The sequence below is a fragment of the Pristiophorus japonicus genome, chromosome 1, assembly GCF_044704955.1.
Source record: "Pristiophorus japonicus isolate sPriJap1 chromosome 1, sPriJap1.hap1, whole genome shotgun sequence".
In the NCBI taxonomy this organism is placed as follows: domain Eukaryota; kingdom Metazoa; phylum Chordata; class Chondrichthyes; family Pristiophoridae; genus Pristiophorus; species Pristiophorus japonicus.
The window spans coordinates 400,119,449-400,137,359 of record NC_091977.1 but is presented as its reverse complement, the minus strand read 5'-3'; the positions used below and the strand labels follow the sequence as shown (position 1 = coordinate 400,137,359).

The 17,911-nt window shown below is 43.1% G+C and overlaps 1 protein-coding gene across 11 annotated transcripts in view; it reads left to right on the top strand.

Annotated features, from left to right (window-relative positions):
* The window catches only part of trim55a (tripartite motif containing 55a), a 198,037-nt gene that overhangs the window by 20,241 nt on the left and 159,885 nt on the right, over positions 1-17,911 (top strand). For all 11 annotated transcript variants that reach the window (XM_070891598.1, XM_070891645.1, XM_070891572.1 and 8 more), the window contains exon 2: positions 5,462-5,634. In XM_070891598.1, the coding sequence (XP_070747699.1) occupies positions 5,462-5,634 (173 nt within the window). The remainder of the gene's footprint in view (positions 1-5,461; positions 5,635-17,911) is intronic.

Genomic DNA, 17,911 nt, shown 5'->3' with positions numbered 1-17,911 from the left:
CAAGCCACATATTCATCTGAGCTATCCTGCAATTCCTACTCTGACTAGCATGTGGCACTGGTAGCAATCCTGAGATTACTACTTTTGAGGTCCTACTTTTTAATTTAGCTCCTAGCTCCCTAAATTCATCTTGTAGGACCTCATCCCGTATTTTAACTATATCGTTGGTACCTATATGCACCACGACAACTGGCTGTTCACCCTCTCTTTTCAGAATGCCCTGCACCCACTCCGAGACATCCTTGACCCTTGCACCAGGGAGGCAACATACCATCCTGGGGTCTCGGTTGCGGCCGCAGAATCATCTATGTATTCCCCTTACAATTGAATCCCCTATCACTATAGCTCTCCCACTCTTAGGGAGTGAAGAACTGAATACAATTAGAAATGAAGTAGTACTCGTAAAATAATGGGACTAAAGGTGGACAAGTCCCCTGGACCAGATGGCTTTCATCCTCGGGTGTTAAAAGAAGTGGCTACAGAGATAGTGGATGCATTGCTGCTGTTTGAGGATGTAACGAACAGGGTGGATAAAGGCGAATCAGTGGATGTGGTGTATTTGGACTTCCAGAAGGCATTTGACAAGGTGCCACATAAAAGGTTATTGCACAAGATAAAATTTCACGGAGTTGGGGGTAATATATTAGCATGGATAAAGGATTGGCTAACTAACAGAAAACAAGAGTTGGGATAAATGATTCATTCTCGGGATGGCAATCAGTAACTAGTGGGATGCCACAGGGATCAGTATTTACAATCTATATTAACGACTTGGAAGAAAGGACCGAGTATAACGTAGCCAAGTTTGCTGCCAATACAAAGATGGGAGGAAAAGCAATGTGTGAGGAGGACACAAAATATCTGCAAAAGGACATAGACAGGCTAAGTGAGTGAGCAAAAATTTGGCAGATGGAGTATAATGTTGGAAAGTGTGAGGTCATGCACTTTGGCAAAAAAAATGAAAGAGCAAGTTATTATTTAAATGGAGAAAAATTGCAAAGTGCTGCAGTACAGCGGGACCTGGGGGTACTTGTGCCTGAACAGGTACAGCAAGTGATCAGGAAGGCAATGAAATCTTGGTCTTTATTGCAAAGGGGATGACGGGGTTGACTTGTGAGGAAAGGTCGAGGAGGTTGGGCCTCTACTTGGAATTCAGAAGAATGAAAGCTGATTCTATCGAAACGTATAAGATTATGAGGGGGCTTGACAAGGTGGATGCAGAGAGGATGTTTCTACTGATAAGGGAGATTAAAACTAGGGGGCATAATCTTAGAATAAGGGCCCACCCATTTAAAACTGAGATGAGGAGGAATTTCTTCTCTGAGGGTTGTAAATCTGTGGCATTCGCTGCCTCAGAGAGCTGTGGAAGCCAGGACATTGAATAAATTTAAGACAGAGATAGTTTCTAAACCGATAACGGATTAAGGGGTTATGGGGAGTGGGCAGGGAAGTGGACCTGAGTCCATGATCAGATCAGCCATGATCGTATTAACTGGCGGAGCAGGCTCGAGGGACCATATGGCCTACTCCTGCTCCTATTTCTTATGTTCTTAACTCTTGTCTCTGAGTCAGACAATTGTGGGTTCAAGCCCCACATTAAAGACTTAAGCACAAAGGTTTAGGCTGACATTCCAGTGCAGTACTGAAATGGTAAACCAAGGCTGTCTCTCAGGTGGACATAAAAGTTCCCAAAGTGCTATTTTGAAGAAGAGCATGTGAGTTCTTCCTGGGGTCCTGGGCAATATTTATCCCTCAACTAACACCTAAAACAGATTATCTTGTCATTATCACATTGCTGGTTTGTGAGACCTTGCTGTGTGCAAATTGGCTGCCATGTTTCCTATATTACAACAGTGACTACACTTCAAAAGTACTTCATTGGCTGTGTAAGGGATAAATTGTAAGGTTGCAAATAGCGGGTCAGAATTATGCTGAAGGTAGTGAACTTATAAATTGCCTATGTATGTAACGCTAGCTTATATAGGTGTAGTACACTTATACGCATTAAACTATAGCTTAACCTTAGTAACACTTAAACAGCCGAAGTCAGCAGTTTTGTTTAAAAGTCCCTGAGGAAGAGATAAAGAAGCCAGTAGAACCACCCCAGGCATCGGATAGATTGGGGTAAAGGGCAAAATGGAACAAAACAATGATGAGAGATGGACAGTTGCATGTATCATTCAGAGCCCGTCTGATAAGAGTCGACAAATCAATGTAACTTCGCTGATATCAATAGAGCTATCAATGATTTTGTAGGAGGATAGCTCCTCTCCAAAACCTGTATAAATGATGCTTGAAAACTCTTGTATTTAGGAGGTTCCACGACTGAACCTTCTCTTGCAATTGCTCGAAATATAAGCCGGTTGAACCTGGGATTTTGTGTGTTTTACTTCCGTGGTTGTTATACAGTGGAAGAAAGGTGAGGTGTTGATTAACTATATCAGTTAGTCCACCTTGAAGGAGAGAAGCCTCCTTTTTACCCCAAAGTGCTGTAAAGCACTTTGAGACGTCCGGTGGTCATGAAAGGCCGTGAAAGCAAGTCTTTCTTTCTTTCTTTTTTATTTGCATCTGAATGATGGCTGGGAACAGCCACTGACAGTGCTAATCTCCTGTTGCATGCATACCCTCAGTTGATGGCATCTTTTCGCAATGACCACTGACCTGTGTGGTCATGAAAGAGTGGATTCTACAAAGTTTCAGAGTCCCTCCATCCCTGTTGCCTGAAACAGTTCTCCAACCAAGTTGAAGCTAGAGACCAGCATATCCCAGAGTTTGGACCCGAAAGCCTCTAGCAACAGCAAAAAATGAACCAGTTGAAATAAAAGAAATCATTCTTAGTGGGTTGAGAGAAGTTTGAACTTCTTCACACTGCCCCACCACCTTCCAATGTCTTGTGCAAGGAGGAAAGTGACTCTTCAATATGATCCTGATGCTAAAACAGGAAGTGAAGGAATTATGGTGGGAGGAAGCTGAAGGCTCGATCAAAGACAAAGCTTCTTGGGTGGCTTTTGAAAGCAGGGAGAGAAGTAGTGAGGTAAAATGATTTTGGAAGCTAGGGCATAGTGGATGAAAAAGCAGGTTCTGATGGTGAAGTGGAGTGAAAAGAAACAGATAGTAACCAAAGTCTGAAAAACAGGGCTGGAACATACGGCTGGAGATAATTTTCTAGATAGAATGGGGTAAGATCATGGGGGAATTAAAGATGAAGACAAGGATCTTGAAACTAATTCATTGGGGCACATGAAGTCAGTAAAGGTTGGTGAGAATGGGTGTGGGAGATGAGGGGGTTGACTTATGAGGAAAGGTTGAGGAGGTTGGGCCTCTACTCATTGGAATTCAGAAGAATGAGACGTGACTGTACCGAAATGTATAAGATTATGAGGGGGCTTGACAAGGTGGATACAGAGAGGATATTTCCATTCATAGGGAAAACTAAGGTTCACTAGATTGACTCCGGAGATGAGGGGGTTGACTTATGAGGATAGGTTGAGTAGGTTGGGCCTATACACATTGGAGTTCAGAAGTATGAGAGGTGATCTTATTGAAACTTATAAGATAATGAAGTCGAAACTAAAACTCGGGGATATAGTCTCAGAATAAGGGACTGCTCATTTAAAACTGAGATGAGGAGGAATTTCTTCTCTCAGAGGGTTGTAAATCTATGGAATTCTCTGCCCCAGAGAGCTATGGAGGCTGGGTCATTGAATATATTTAAGGCAGAGATAGACCGAACTTTGAGCGATAAGGGAATAAAGGGTTATGGGGAGCGGGCGGGGAAGTGGAGCTGAGTCCATGATCAGATCAGCCATGATCTTATTGAATGGCGGAGCAGGCTCGAGGGGCCAAATGGTCTACTCCTGCTCCTATTTCTTATGTTCTTATGAAAGGCCAGTGAATAGCCAGTGTGGGACCTTTCCAATTGTTGTGCACCTGATGCAGCTTAGAGGGAACTTTGGATATCAGAAGTAATGGTGCGGGACCAGGAAGAGAAGCCATTTGAGGTGATTCTCTGGCTGCTACTGGATCGGTATGAATGAAATCAGGTCGGTGAAGTGCTAAATCTGTGCCCATCTTTCCCGGAACTCCATGTTTGAATCCCTCCAATCAGGTTCCCGCCCCTGCCACAGTACTGAAATGGCTCTTACTAAAGTCACAAATGATGGTGGAGAGGCATTGGAGAAGGATGGTGTGGTCAACCGTGTCAAAGACAGGTCGAGAAGAGGGGGGAGAGATAGTTTACCACTGTTACAGTCACATAGAATGTCATTTGTGACTTTGGTAAGAGCCGTTTCAGTACTGTGGCAGGGGCGAAAACCTGATTGGAGGAATTCAAACATGGAGTTCTGGGAAAAATGGGCACAGATTTAGGAGGCAACAGGACTTTGGAGAGGAACGTGAGGTTGAAGATGGGACAGGTTCCTGCATTGAGCAGAGTGTGAGGTAGTGGTGCAGTTGAATAGAGGGCCTCTCTTTCAATGTTGACCCTCTACACAAAGCTCGAGTGCTGCGTGCGAGACCCAGGGTACCCATTCCCTGGTCTGTTGAACCTTGGTGTGTTAGTGCTGAAGCACTTTTATCATTTTTGATCAGCAGAAGCCAGATCATCTTTAAGAGGTACAGATTGCCTAGTGCTGAAGCATTTTAAATAAAATTTCACCAGCAGAAGGCAACTCACCTTTAGGAGGTGCAGATTGCATCGTGGTGAATCACTTAAAAATGTTTTCATGTGCAGAAGGCAGCACACCTTTAAGAGATGCAGAGTGATTTTAAGAGAAGCAGGCTACCTTTAAGTAACGCTAGCCTCGTTGGAACAAAACAAATATGGGCTCCCTGCTGAGCACACAGCCAGTCAGCAGTGCATTCAGTGCTAGACAGTGCACTACAATCATAATAATTAGCAGGCAGCACGAAGTTGACAAGCTGCCTGCGCTATTTGAATGGGCGTGGGCATATCTTGCATTGCGGTTCCCGCGCCCTTTATTGGCGTTATCAAATTTCTAGGCCTGTGTAACCTGCAGGCGTTAATTAATCCAACTAATACTCCTGGATTCATCCTTACTTCCTTCAAATTATCCACAAATCTTTTTAATTATTATGCTTGAACAAGAAAAATTACTTTATGGATCAACAATTACTTGTATTTATATAGCGCCTTTAATGTAGTAAAACATCCCAAGAATCTTACAATGTCAGCACGGTCTTTGTTCAAACAGAAAACTCTCAGACCGCTTTCTGGTGTCCGGATGAATACAGTACAATGTTAACAGCTGCCAAATGACTGCTGGTGATAAAAAAGCGTAGGCAAAGAATTGTTGGTCTCGTATTCTTGTCTTTGTAAAGCAGACCGCACCACAAACAAAATGTGAAATTGCAGCAACGAAAAGAAAAACAGAGTAAAAATTATTTTAAAAAAAATAAGTAGAAATTGTATTTTAATCGGTATTTTTTCAATTATAATCAGGCATCCAATCCATACTGGTCAACCCGAGCCAGCTCCACAGTAGGATCAGGGGGTCGATTCCGTTGTCCTTCCTGTCGACATGAAGTGATTCTAGACAGACATGGAATCTATGGGCTACAACGAAACCTACTCGTTGAAAATATAATTGACTTATACAAGCAGGAGTCAATCAGGTAATGTTCCAGTATTAATGTCAACTTCTCCTGTAAATTGTCATTAAAACCTTGATACTTGAAGTTGAAAATAAGAGCAATGCAATTTTAAAATAGATTTACCATCTCTATTTGGACTTTATATATGAACAAAGCTTTCAATGAACTATACTTGAGCTGTGATCAATGGTATCTAGAATAAAAACAGAAGGGTCATCGACCCAAAACGTTAACTCTGTTTCTCTCTACAGTTGCTGCCTGATCCGCTGAGATTTCCAGCATTTTCTGTTTTTATTCCAGATTCCAGCATCCGCAGTATTTTGCTTTTGTATCAATGGTATCTAGTGCTATTCACTGCTTAATGCACATTGTGTGGTTCCATGTAAGGGAACTTAATTAACATACACAGTTGGAATGAGAAAGATAACAGAAATTCTCAGGTTAATGACAATATCTCGTGAGGGTAGTTGTGCTCCCTCACACCATTGGACAGTTATTATTTCTAGGCAACCCCCACTCTGCCTTGATGAAGTTATTGAAAGTTGTTGATTAGCAAAAAATATTTTTTTAAATCAGCAATATGGCTAAAAGATTGTTAGTATTAATTATATTTCTTCCTAGCAGTTTGATTTTTTCAAAAATACCGACATTGAGATGCACAATCTTCTGAGATTAACTGATTGTATTCTAATACAACAATCAAAAAGTTGTTATTCACCTCCCATTGAGTTTATGCATGAAGTACCTGAGTCATTCAGAACAGGTAAGATCTGGGATTGGCCTCTGGTGTGTGCTGCGTATACTAATCTCAGCTGAGGTGCTATAATTGTCGTTAGCACCCTGGGGTTAGTCACAGAAGAATGATCTAAGGTTATCTCTCCTGGTGTCTACTGGAAAGCACATGAGCCTCAGGAAGTACACATTAGGTTTGGCTATGATGTATCCCATGGTAGAATTGCCTGTTCAAATTCACTATCAAGGCTCACAAATGAATTGACAAGTTTTGATGATTTTTGACAATTGTTTGGACAAGAACCAGATGGGAACCAGATGGAACTGGATCCCAGCAAGAAGTCAGTGCCTTTGGGAGAGGAGGGAAAGTAGACAAAATGTCAAAAATAACCAAAACTTGTCATTCCTGCAAAAGTAGCCTACATTAAAATGCCTAATGACTTGAAATAGTCATGTAGATCATAGATTATAAATTACAATGTGGAAAGGTTAGCAATAGAATATATGAGTATCTTCAAAGAATTCGTTTTATTGTGATGAATTATTGTTCTTTTACCAACTAACATAAAGTCCATCACACCAATCCCCACATCCATTCTCACCAACCTTTACTGACTTCATGTGCCCCAATGAATTAGTTTCAAGATCCTTGTCTTCATCTTTAATTCCCCCATGATCTTACCCCATTCTATCTAGAAAATTATCTCCAGCCGTATGTTCCAGCCCTGTTTTTCAGACTTTGGTTACTATCTGTTTCTTTTCACTCCACTTCACCATCAGAACCTGCTTTTTCATCCACTATGCCCTAGCTTCCAAAATCATTTTACCTCACTACTTCTCTCCCTGCTTTCAAAAGCCACCCAAGAAGCTTTGTCTTTGATCGAGCCTTCAGCTTCCTCCCACCATAATTCCTTCACTTCCTGTTTTAGCATCAGGATCACATTGAAGAGTCACTTTCCTCCTTGCACAAGACATTGGAAGGTGGTGGGGCAGTGTGAAGAAGTTCAAACTTCTCTCAACCCACTAAGAATGATTTCTTTTATTTCAACTGGTCCATTTTTTGCTGCTGCTAGAGGCTTTCGGGTCCAAACTCTGGGATGTGCTGGTCTCTAGCTTCAACTTGGTTGGAGAACTGTTTCAGGCAACAGGGATGGAGGGACTCTGAAGCTTTGTAGAATCCACTCTTCCATGACCACACAGGTCAGTGGTCATTGCGAAAAGATGCCATCAACTGAGGGTATGCATGCAACAGGAGATTAGCACTGTCAGTGGCTGTTCCCAGCCATCATTCAGATGCAAATAAAAAAGAAAGAAAGAAAGACTTGCTTTCACGGCCTTTCATGACCACCGGACGTCTCAAAGTGCTTTACAGCACTTTGGGGTAAAAAGGAGGCTTTTCTCCTTCAAGGTGGACTAACTGATATAGTTAATCAACACCTCGCCTTTCTTCCACTGTATAACAACCACGGAAGTAAACACACAAAATCCCAGGTTCAACCGGCTTATATTTCGAGCAATTGCAAGAGAAGGTTCAGTCGTGGAACCTCCTAAATACAAGAGTTTTCAAGCATAATTTATACAGATTTTGGAGAGGAGCTATCCTCCTACAAAATCATTGATAGCTCTATTGATATCAGCGAAGTTACATTGATTTGTCGGCTCTTATCAGACGGGCTCTGAATGATACATGCAACTGTCCATCTCTCATCATTGTTTTGTTCCATTTTGCCCTTTACCCCAGTCTATCCGATGCCTGGGGTGGTTCTACTGGCTTCTTTATCTCTTCCTCAGGGACTTTTAAACAAAACTGCTGACTTCGGCTATTTAAGTGTTACTAAGGTTAAGTTATAGTTTAATGCGTATAAGTGTGCTACACCTATATAAGCTAGTGTTACATACATAGGCAATTTATAAGTTCACTACCTTCAGCATAATTCTGACCCCCTATTTGCAACCTTACAACTTATCCCTTACACAGCCAATGAAGTACTTTTGAAGTGTAGTCACTGTTGTAATATAGGAAACATGGCAGCCAATTTGCACACAGCAAGGTCTCACAAACCAGCAATGTGATAATGACAAAATAATCTGTTTTAGGTGTTAGTTGAGGGTTAAATATTGGCCAGGACCCCAGGAAGAACTCTCATGCTCTTCTTCAAAATAGCACTTTGGGAACTTTTACGTCCACCTGAGAGACAGCCTTGGTTTATCATTTCAGTCCTGCACTGAAATGTCAGCTTTGTGCTCAAGTCTTTAATGTGGGGCTTGAACCCATAATCGTCTGACTCAGAGACAAGAGTTAAGAACATAAGAACATAAGAAATAGGAGCAGGAGTAGGCCATATGGCCCCTCGAGCCTGCTCTGCCATTTAATACGATCATGGCTGATCCGATCATGGACTCAGCTCCATTTCCCTGCCCGCTCCCCATAACCCCTTAATCCGCTATCGGTTAAGGAGCTATCTCTGTCTTAAATTTATTCAATGTCCTGGCTTCCACCGCTCTCTGAGGCAGCGAATTCCACAGATTTACAACCCTCTGAGAGAAGAAATTTCTCCTCATCTCAGTTTTAAATGGGCGGCCCCTTATTCTAAGATCATGCCCTCTAGTTCTAGTCTCCCCTATCAGGGAAAACATCCTCTCTGCATCCACCTTGTCAAGCCCCCTCATAATCTTATACGTTTCGATAAGATCACCTCTCATTCTTCTGAATTCCAATGAGTAGAGGCCTAACTTCCTCACCCTTTCCTCATAATTCAACCCCCTCATCTCTGGAATCAACCTAGTGAACCTTCTCTGAACTGCCTCCAAAGCAAGTATATCATTTCGAAAATATGGAAACCAAAACTGAATGCAGTATTCCAGGTGTGGCCTCACCAATACCCTGTATAACTGTAGCAAGACTTCCCTGCTTTTATACTCCATCCCCTTTGCAATAAAGGTCAAGACACCATTGGCCTTCCTGATCACTTGCTGTACCTGCATACTAACCTTTTGTGTTTCACGCACAAGTACCCCCAGGTCCTGCTGTACTGCGGCACTTTGCAATTTTTCTCCTTTTAAATAATAATTTGCTCTTTGATTTTTCCTGCCAAAGTGCATGACCTCACACTTTCCAACATTGTACTCCATGTGCCAAATTTTTGCCCACTCACTTAGCCTGTCTATGACCTTTTGCAGATTTTTTGTGTCCTCCTCACACATTGCTTTTCCTCCCATCTTTGTATCGTCAGTAAACTTGGCTACGTTACACTCAGTCCTTTCTTCCAAGTCGTTAATATAGATTGTTGGGGTCCCAGCACTGATCCCTGCGGCACCCCACTAGTTACTGATTGCCAACCAGAGAATGAACCATTTATCCCAACCATCTGTTTTCTGTTAGTTAGCCAATCCTCTATCCATGCTAATATATTACCCCCAACCCCGTGAACTTTTATCTTGTGCAGTAACCTTGTCAAATGCCTTCTGGAAGTCCTAATACACCACATCCACTGGTTCCCCTTTATCCACCCTGTTCATTACATCCTCAAAGAATTGCAACAAATTTGTCAAATTTGACTTCCCCTTCATAAATCCATGCTGACTCTACCTGACCGAATTATGCTTTGCCAAATGTCCTGTTATTGCTTCTTTAATAATGGATTCCAGCATTTTCCCAACCACAGATGTTAGGCTAACTGATCTATAGTTTCCTGCTTTTTGTCTACATACTGAGCTACAGCTGCACTGTGCTATCACTGCACAACTAAGCAACATTATCATCTGGGAGATAAGACCCTCACACATCTATCTCCCTGCCTGCAGCAGCTGGTCTGCTACTGGTCTTGCTGCGGTGTATGTGACAGTGTATGATGACAATATACAGCTTCAGCTATGTACTGAATAAAACCTCACATGGCAAAATGGCTGACTCCTAAGATATTCCTTTTGAGTTTCTGGAATGTTCCTGTGGCATAAAATTTGACAGCATGTGTGACTTCCAGTGTCTCTGGCAGTGAGATGCAGATGTGGTTAAATTGTTCAACACCTCGGTTGCTTTGAGGATTGTACCGAGCAGTAAGGCAATGCTCAATAGCATGGCGAGTGAGGAAATCCGCGAACTGGTCGGACACAAACTGTGGTCCAATGTCAGTGATTATGACTTCTGGGAGGCCCCACTTCATGAACATGCGCTGCAGGATAATGACGATTGTTGATGAGGTCACTGAAGTTGTAGCCATTTCTGGCCATTTGGAATGTAGGTCATGTACAACAACAAGGAAACGCTGGTGCTGTGGAGCTGCTTCAACTGGACCGAAGATATCCAACTGAAGTTGTTGCCATGGTCTTTGTGGCCATGGAATGGGCTTCATTGGCACTGGTTGGATGTTTGTGGCCTTTTCGATCAGATTGCATGCTTCGCAGTGTGAGACAAACTCCTCGATGCGATGTCAATCCCAGCCCACCATACTGAATCGCGACATTTCTGCTTCATGCAGACAATGCCAGTGCATCCATCGTATGGCAATGAGGGAACGTGCTGTTGAAGCGACTTGGGAATTACTGCTTTATCACCACAAGCTAGGCAGCCATCGTTCCAAAGGGAAAATTCATCGCAAAGTCTGTGGAATGCTTTCAGCTCTTCCGGAATTTGCTTAGGCCACTCAGCCTGGAGGAAGTGGCACACATGCTGGAGCGTAGCATCACATTGTGATTTGGTTTTGAGTTCGTCACAGGAGACAAGGTTTCTGATGGACTGAGTGATGATCGATGTGACATATGTGTCGTCATCTGTGAACAAGTCAGCACCAGAGTCCGAAGCAGGTGTCGAGCGGCTGAGCATGACAGCTACATGGTTGCGACTGCCAGCGATGTACTGTACATCAAAGTTATACTGATGAAGGTAATCTGACCATCGGCTGATTTGTAGTGATCTGTGCCCAGATCCAGTTGTAGCGAGTAGTGTAGTTAGCACTTGCTAATCTGTACGGAGGGTAAATTTCCTGCCATAGAGGTAGATGTGCCAGCGCTCACATGCGTAGATGCAAGTGAGTGCTTCGCGTACCCCTGTAGAGTATTTGGGCTAGATTTTCCACTTCACATTGCCCATTTATGGCCCATACATGGCCCAAAACGAACCTCTATCGCCCATTTTGAGCAAAAAGTGGAAACTAGGCCCAAAATATCGCCCGAAAAACAGGTGCCTAAGTTTCCACTTTGATCGGTGAGTTGATTGCCGAAATTATAGCCCACACAAGGCCCATCCCAAGTTTCAGCACCTAACATGCACTTCGCTGGGCCGATGTAAGGCCCAAAACAGTGCTGCGAAATAGTTGCTTTTTCTGGGCCTAAGAGAAGGAAAATGGGCACTACGGACGCCATTTTGACTTCAATGGAAGGGCAGAGGATTAGTTGTGATTTAATTAGAGAGCTAGTTGTACTCAGAATATTAGGACATGGAATATAAATAGGCATTATTACATTATTTTTATTAAATAGGTTTTATATAGCATAATTTACTGAGAGCTGTAAGTTTTCATATAGATATCATTACGTTTGGTTTTATATCATTAGGTTTTATATAATAGAATTTAATGAGAGCTGTAATTTTTCATATAGGTATTATTATGTTGTTTTTAGTGAATAGGTTTTATATAATAGAATTTATTAGAAGGTTTTATATATATTTTATGTATTGAATTTATTAAAAAGCTTTTACATAGTGAAGCTATTTACTGATATTGTTGGTGCCTACCAAACTGACTGGGAAACAGCGTATAGAGTACAGAGAGTGCAGAGTACAGTGATTAGATATTGTTACTGTATGCACATTGCCCTCAAAGCACCATGAAATAACGCGGAGATCTTTCATAACAGAAAGGGGTTTCACTCGCTAAATGTGGACATTTCAGATGTTGATTTACAGTTAGGGTGAATCAAAATACTTTCAATTGCTTGGGGTGTCCTTTAGGTCTTGCCTGCAATGGCCTATCATCAGAACTCATGCTTATTTTATAAAGTTTAGTGTTACTGAAGTGTTACTGAAGTACTCGTATATTAATAGAATGCTCAGATATGGAATAACATCTGTATAGTTGATAACTAACTAACAGAGAAGACATACACAATTTATTGAATTAAAGACTTTTTTTTTATTAACTAAAACGCAAATAAAAGTTGAAAAACTATCCCTCCAATCCCCCCGCCCCCGCACCAACCCACCCTTCCCTCAAATACACAAAAATCTTAACAGTTAATAATTAACAATTTACAATTAACCTTTAACAACTAACAAAAGTAACAAAACAGGAACAAGAACAATTGAACAAGTGAACAGTGAACAGTGAACAAACTTTGTGAAAAAACGCCCCCCTCCCTACCTGTGACCACGTTTCCCTCCAGGTCCAGTCCCACCCCGTGTTCGAACCCCACCCGCCCGTTTTGGTCTACGCAGACCGACACCAAGACGTCGTGTAGAGTGGGATGTCAAGACTTCCTGCCGTGGTGGAGGTGACGGAGCGGAAGTGGAAGCTTCCGAGTCAGGAGGAACTGTGTGCTCCGTACTCACTTGTGTGCTCGGGGTCTCACTGCGAGCAGACACGACACCTTCGGGTGCAGCGTCGTGTCCAGCCAGCAACGCATGCCGAAGGGCATAGGCTGCGGCTGTCTGCTGCCAAATGGCCTCCAAGGTCTCCCTTGCAGTCTGTGACAGTCTGGCAGAACTCATTCCAGGATGCTGGAAACTGGCTCCGGTTCGCGGAAAACTGGCTCCAGTTCGCAGAGAATCCCGCGAACCCCTGGATAAGGTCGCGACCAATCACGACCATCTCCCTGCACAGGGAAATCAAGCTCTCTGTCTGGCCCTCTTATGGTAGGCGATTGCTCGCCACGCTGACCGGACCTCCGCGGGGTCGGCGTTTCCAAAATGAACAGCCTTGGCGTTGCCACCTGCACACCGCTTGGTCCCGGTGCTTCTTCCATCTCAATCGAGATGGCCGCAGGTTGTTCCCCCCCACCCCACAAAAAAAATCATCATCCTTCTCCTCCTCCTGCTCGTCCTCCGGAACCTCCTGCGAGCTGCTTGAGGGGTCTATCATATTCTCTGCTACTGAGCACTGCTCAACGGACACTTGACCTTCGAAAGATGAATGAAATTTCTAAACAACTCATAACAATACATATCAATAGATTTCAATATCAATATTTCAATATAACCCAAAACATGGCAATACTTTGCAAAACTACATATGCACAAGGGTTCATCAGGGTTAATATAGCCTCATTCGTAGATCAGACTACATTTAAATTAATGAATTATAATTGCATAACAAATGCGTAACTACAATATTTCTCGTATGTATTTAGTAATGTTTGATACATTGCACATTTCGCATTACTCACCAGACTCAAGGGTGGGCTCGGCCACGCCACGAGTCGTGACCGAACGGCTTTCAGGCCCCACCAAGGCCACCACAAGCTCCTTGTGCGAATTAAGTGTGTGCACTGTCGTGGAGCCGCCACCCGTCCTCCTTTGCTCCGCACGGGGCATACTGGTCTTTTTCTGTAAATGATAATTTAACATTGCACAGCATAAGCTACTGTACTTGACAATAAACATTGAAGACTGATTTAAATGTTCAATTATTACATAACATCGTAGTGCATATGAATAATTTTTAATATTCTAATTATAAACAGTAAGTAAATAATACATTTGTATGATTTTAAATATGACTTTTAACTATCTTTTAAATATTAAAATGCAACTTACTCTGGCTGCTGCATATGAATAATTTTAAATACTATAACATGCAACTTAGTATTAGGGTGAATAAATGTAATTGGTAATGTAATTTTTAAAAAATTTAATGTAGTTTTTAAATGAATGTTATTACTTCACATTATAAATAAATAACATTGAGGATTTTGTTTGCAATTTATAAACATCAAGTAAATAACACATAATTTATAAACATGAAGTAAATAATATGTGTGCTTTTAAATATGACTTTTAAATATGTTTTAAAGACATATATAAAATCCAGCTTACTCTGGCAGCTGCCAGCAGTCTGTTCCATCTCTTGCGGCACTGATCAGCCGTCCGCACCTGATTGGATGCCGATGTGACCACATCAGCAATCTCCAGCCAGATCCGTCGATAGGCACGGGGTGGAGGTTTCCCAAGGCCACCCCTGCCAAGTCCTCCCACCTTGTGGAAACAACATTTACAAGGGCCTCGTTTGCCTCCTCACTAAAGGCTTTTGCCCTTTGCCTCTCCATCTCCCTTTATTTGGTGTTTCCATTCTTGAATTTTAAATCAAATTAACAAAATACAAACTTCTTCCTCACTGCTTCCTCGATGACTCTCTCGTTCTCTCCTTCTCTCTCTCCTGCTCTCTCCGACCCTCCCTGTCCTTCTGAGCATGTGTGATGACCCATGAACTCTTTAAACGCGGCAAAAAAAATCGACCCCAAAAAAAATCCCACACATGCGCACAATATTGTTGCTAGGGAAGCTTTTTTTTTGGACTTCCTTTTCACTTCCTCTTTTTTTGGGCGATCGTGAGATCGCTGAGAAATCAGATTGCCCATTTGACATCGCTGGGGTAAGGCCGAGTGGAAAATCGCAACAAAAAAAAATGGGCCTTATGCTGGCAATCAGCATGGGCGATACATCACACATCGCTGGAATAAGGTCAATTTTTGGGGGACTTAGCCACCTAGTGGAAAGTCTAACTCTTTATGTTCTGCAGACGAGAGTGTGTGAGAGGCAAAGGCTAATGGGTGTTCCAAGCCGTCAATCCATTGCAAGAGCACAGCACCCATGATGGTGCCTGATACATCGGTGGTGAAGTACATAGTGGCATTCGGATCAAAGTGCGTGAGGATAGGAGGGGATGTGATTTTATCCTTAAGCGTGGTGAATGCCTGAGCCTTGGAATCTGTCCATTCCCAAGGGATGTCCTTGTGCTGCAACTTGCGAAGTGGTTCGGCAATGTGCGCGTAGTGCGGGACGAACTTCAGATAGAAGTTGCAAGTGCCGAGGAATGATGTTAGTAGCCTCCTGTATTCGCTGGATCACGTCAATGGTGTCAGACACCTTGTGCTGTGACTCTAGCCCAGAAAGTTTATTTTTCCATCAGCAAATGTACACTTATTGGCATTAAGTGTAATGTTATGTATAGCAAGTCTAGCCATAACTGCGTGAAGTAGCTGGTCATGTTCTTCCATTGTCCGTCCATGGATGCCAATATCGTCAAGCAGATTGAGGGCTCCCTCTATGCCTGCTAGCATAGTAGTGACAATCTTCTGAAATGCACTTGGTGCAGACCATCATGCATCGTGAATGCCGAGAGCGCTTTGCTGTCCCTCGCCAGGGGTATTTGCAGGTAACTGCAGAAAACAGTTCGTCGATGGTAGGAAGAGGGTACTTGCCGGGGATGATGGCCGTGTTGACCTCTTTCAGGTCGATGAATAGGCAGATCTCCCCATTTTTACGCCAAGCAATGACTAAGTTTGAGATCCAGGGTGAGGCGTCGATGCTCTCAATGATTCCCTTCGAGTCGCGTTAATTATGCGGATACTTGGTCGCAAACCGCGAATAGGAGACGGCAAAGTCGCTGCATAACCGGTTTGACGGATGGTCAACGTGGGGACAATGGCAGAATTTTGTCGTCACTCTAAACCCTGTGAAGATTGAAGGATACTGCTTGTCAAAGTCCACCGTGTACACAGGTGTGCCGATTGGGTCGTAAACTTTGAACCCAAGCTTGTCAAAAAGGTCAACACCCATGAGGCTTCGTCTCTTCACGACATGAAAGGAAAAGTTCTCCAATGTTATATCCTTGTAGTATATCGGGATAGATATGACACCAAGTACCTCAATTTTGGAGTCGGAGTATTCATGTAGAGTGTGAAAGTTGTGGGCTGCAGTTGACAGTGCGTGAAGTGGGTTTTGTACACAGCCTCGTTCAATATGGAAACTTTGGCTCCAAGGTCAATGAGGAGGCAGATGGGCATGCCGTCAATGTTTACATCACAGTCCTTGAATTTGCCCGAACCGATGTGCGAAATGTCACTAACGGTGTAGACCATACTGGGTTCACTATTGGTGTTGTCCACATGTAGAATATGCTGCGATGAGTGACAGACCCTAGCAAAATGGTTCATTGTACCACCTGCAGAGCATTTTTTCCCACGTGCAGGGCAGTGAGAACTCTTTGCTGAATGTGATTTGTCCCCACAGTTAAAGCAGTGGAAGTTAGGCCTGCAATCCGTAGTATGTGGCTTATTACTAGCCCTGGGTCTCTGCTGTGATTTCTGCTTTGGACGAACGCCTTGCACATGGGCTGTAGCTGAAGTTTGCTGCACAGGGGGAGCAGGGGATCTGATCGCTTTTGAATTAGAAAGCGCAGATTCGATTTGGATGGCCAAATTATTTGATTTGTCCAATGTCAATTTGTCATCCTCCATTAGCAAGCGTTCCCGAATGCAGGGGATCGTTGTTTTCTCAATAATTTGATCCCTGATCATTTCCTCTGTGATTGCTCCAAAGTTACATGTAGCGGCCAGTTCAGTTAATATGAAATGATATACTGTTTGACTGGTTCACTGTTCCCTTTCCCCCTTTGATGAAAATTGTATCTCTCCATCATGATACCTTTCTTTGTCCCAAAAAATTTTCTAGGGTGCTTACCGCTTTGTCATAGCACTCTGTGTCTTCGATTTGGCCAAAGATGCATGGCCTTTGGTGCAGTGGATAAATATTGCACGGCGGCGAGCTGGTGTTACATTGTCGCCATCTAACCCACTCGCCGTGATTTAGGTAGAAAAGCTTTTTATCCATTTCGACCATGGAATTAGAGGGTCCCCGGGTGTGGAGAGGAAAGGCAGGGGGAAGGGTGTAGGGAGGTTAATTTGATTCATCCTTGTTGCCAAATTATGTTGTGTACGTAAATAAACAGACTAACTGAAACAGGAGAAGTGTAACTAACTGTGTCCCAAAATGGTGTCCCAAAACCAGCATGTTTACAGCAGTGTATGAATAGCTCCCACAGGGTCCTAATGCCTGTCAAGTGTCGTGTAACAAATAAATTGAGTTTGAACACAACAGCCTTTCTGGTGAGCCTGAAGCATCTTATGCACTGTTCCTCTACCAGGGGAAGTACCAGCTATAAGCTGTGTACCTTCTATGTCATTTCCCTTCCTCATCCTCCTCCTGTTTTGCTTTAATATATTCACAAGTCATTTATAATGGACATTAGAATTCACTTTATTAACACAATGGCTGGAATTTTAATTTGGAGGCAGGTAGGGGGAGGTCGAAAGGCCGAAAAGGCGGTCGAGGGCGGAAAGAGGAGGACGGAAGGTTGGAGGGGGATCGGGGGCTGGAGGGGTGTCGAGGTCCAGAAGGTCAGAGGCCTCGTGGGGGGGATCGAAAACTTTGGGGTGGGGGATCGGTGGCAGAGTTTTAGATGATCTGAAGTTTACAGATGTTAGAACTGGGGGGCCAGCCAGGAGTGCGTTGGAATAATCAAGGCTAGAGGTAACAAAAGCACTCCTCTTTCAGTACTGTTTCAGTCTTTAC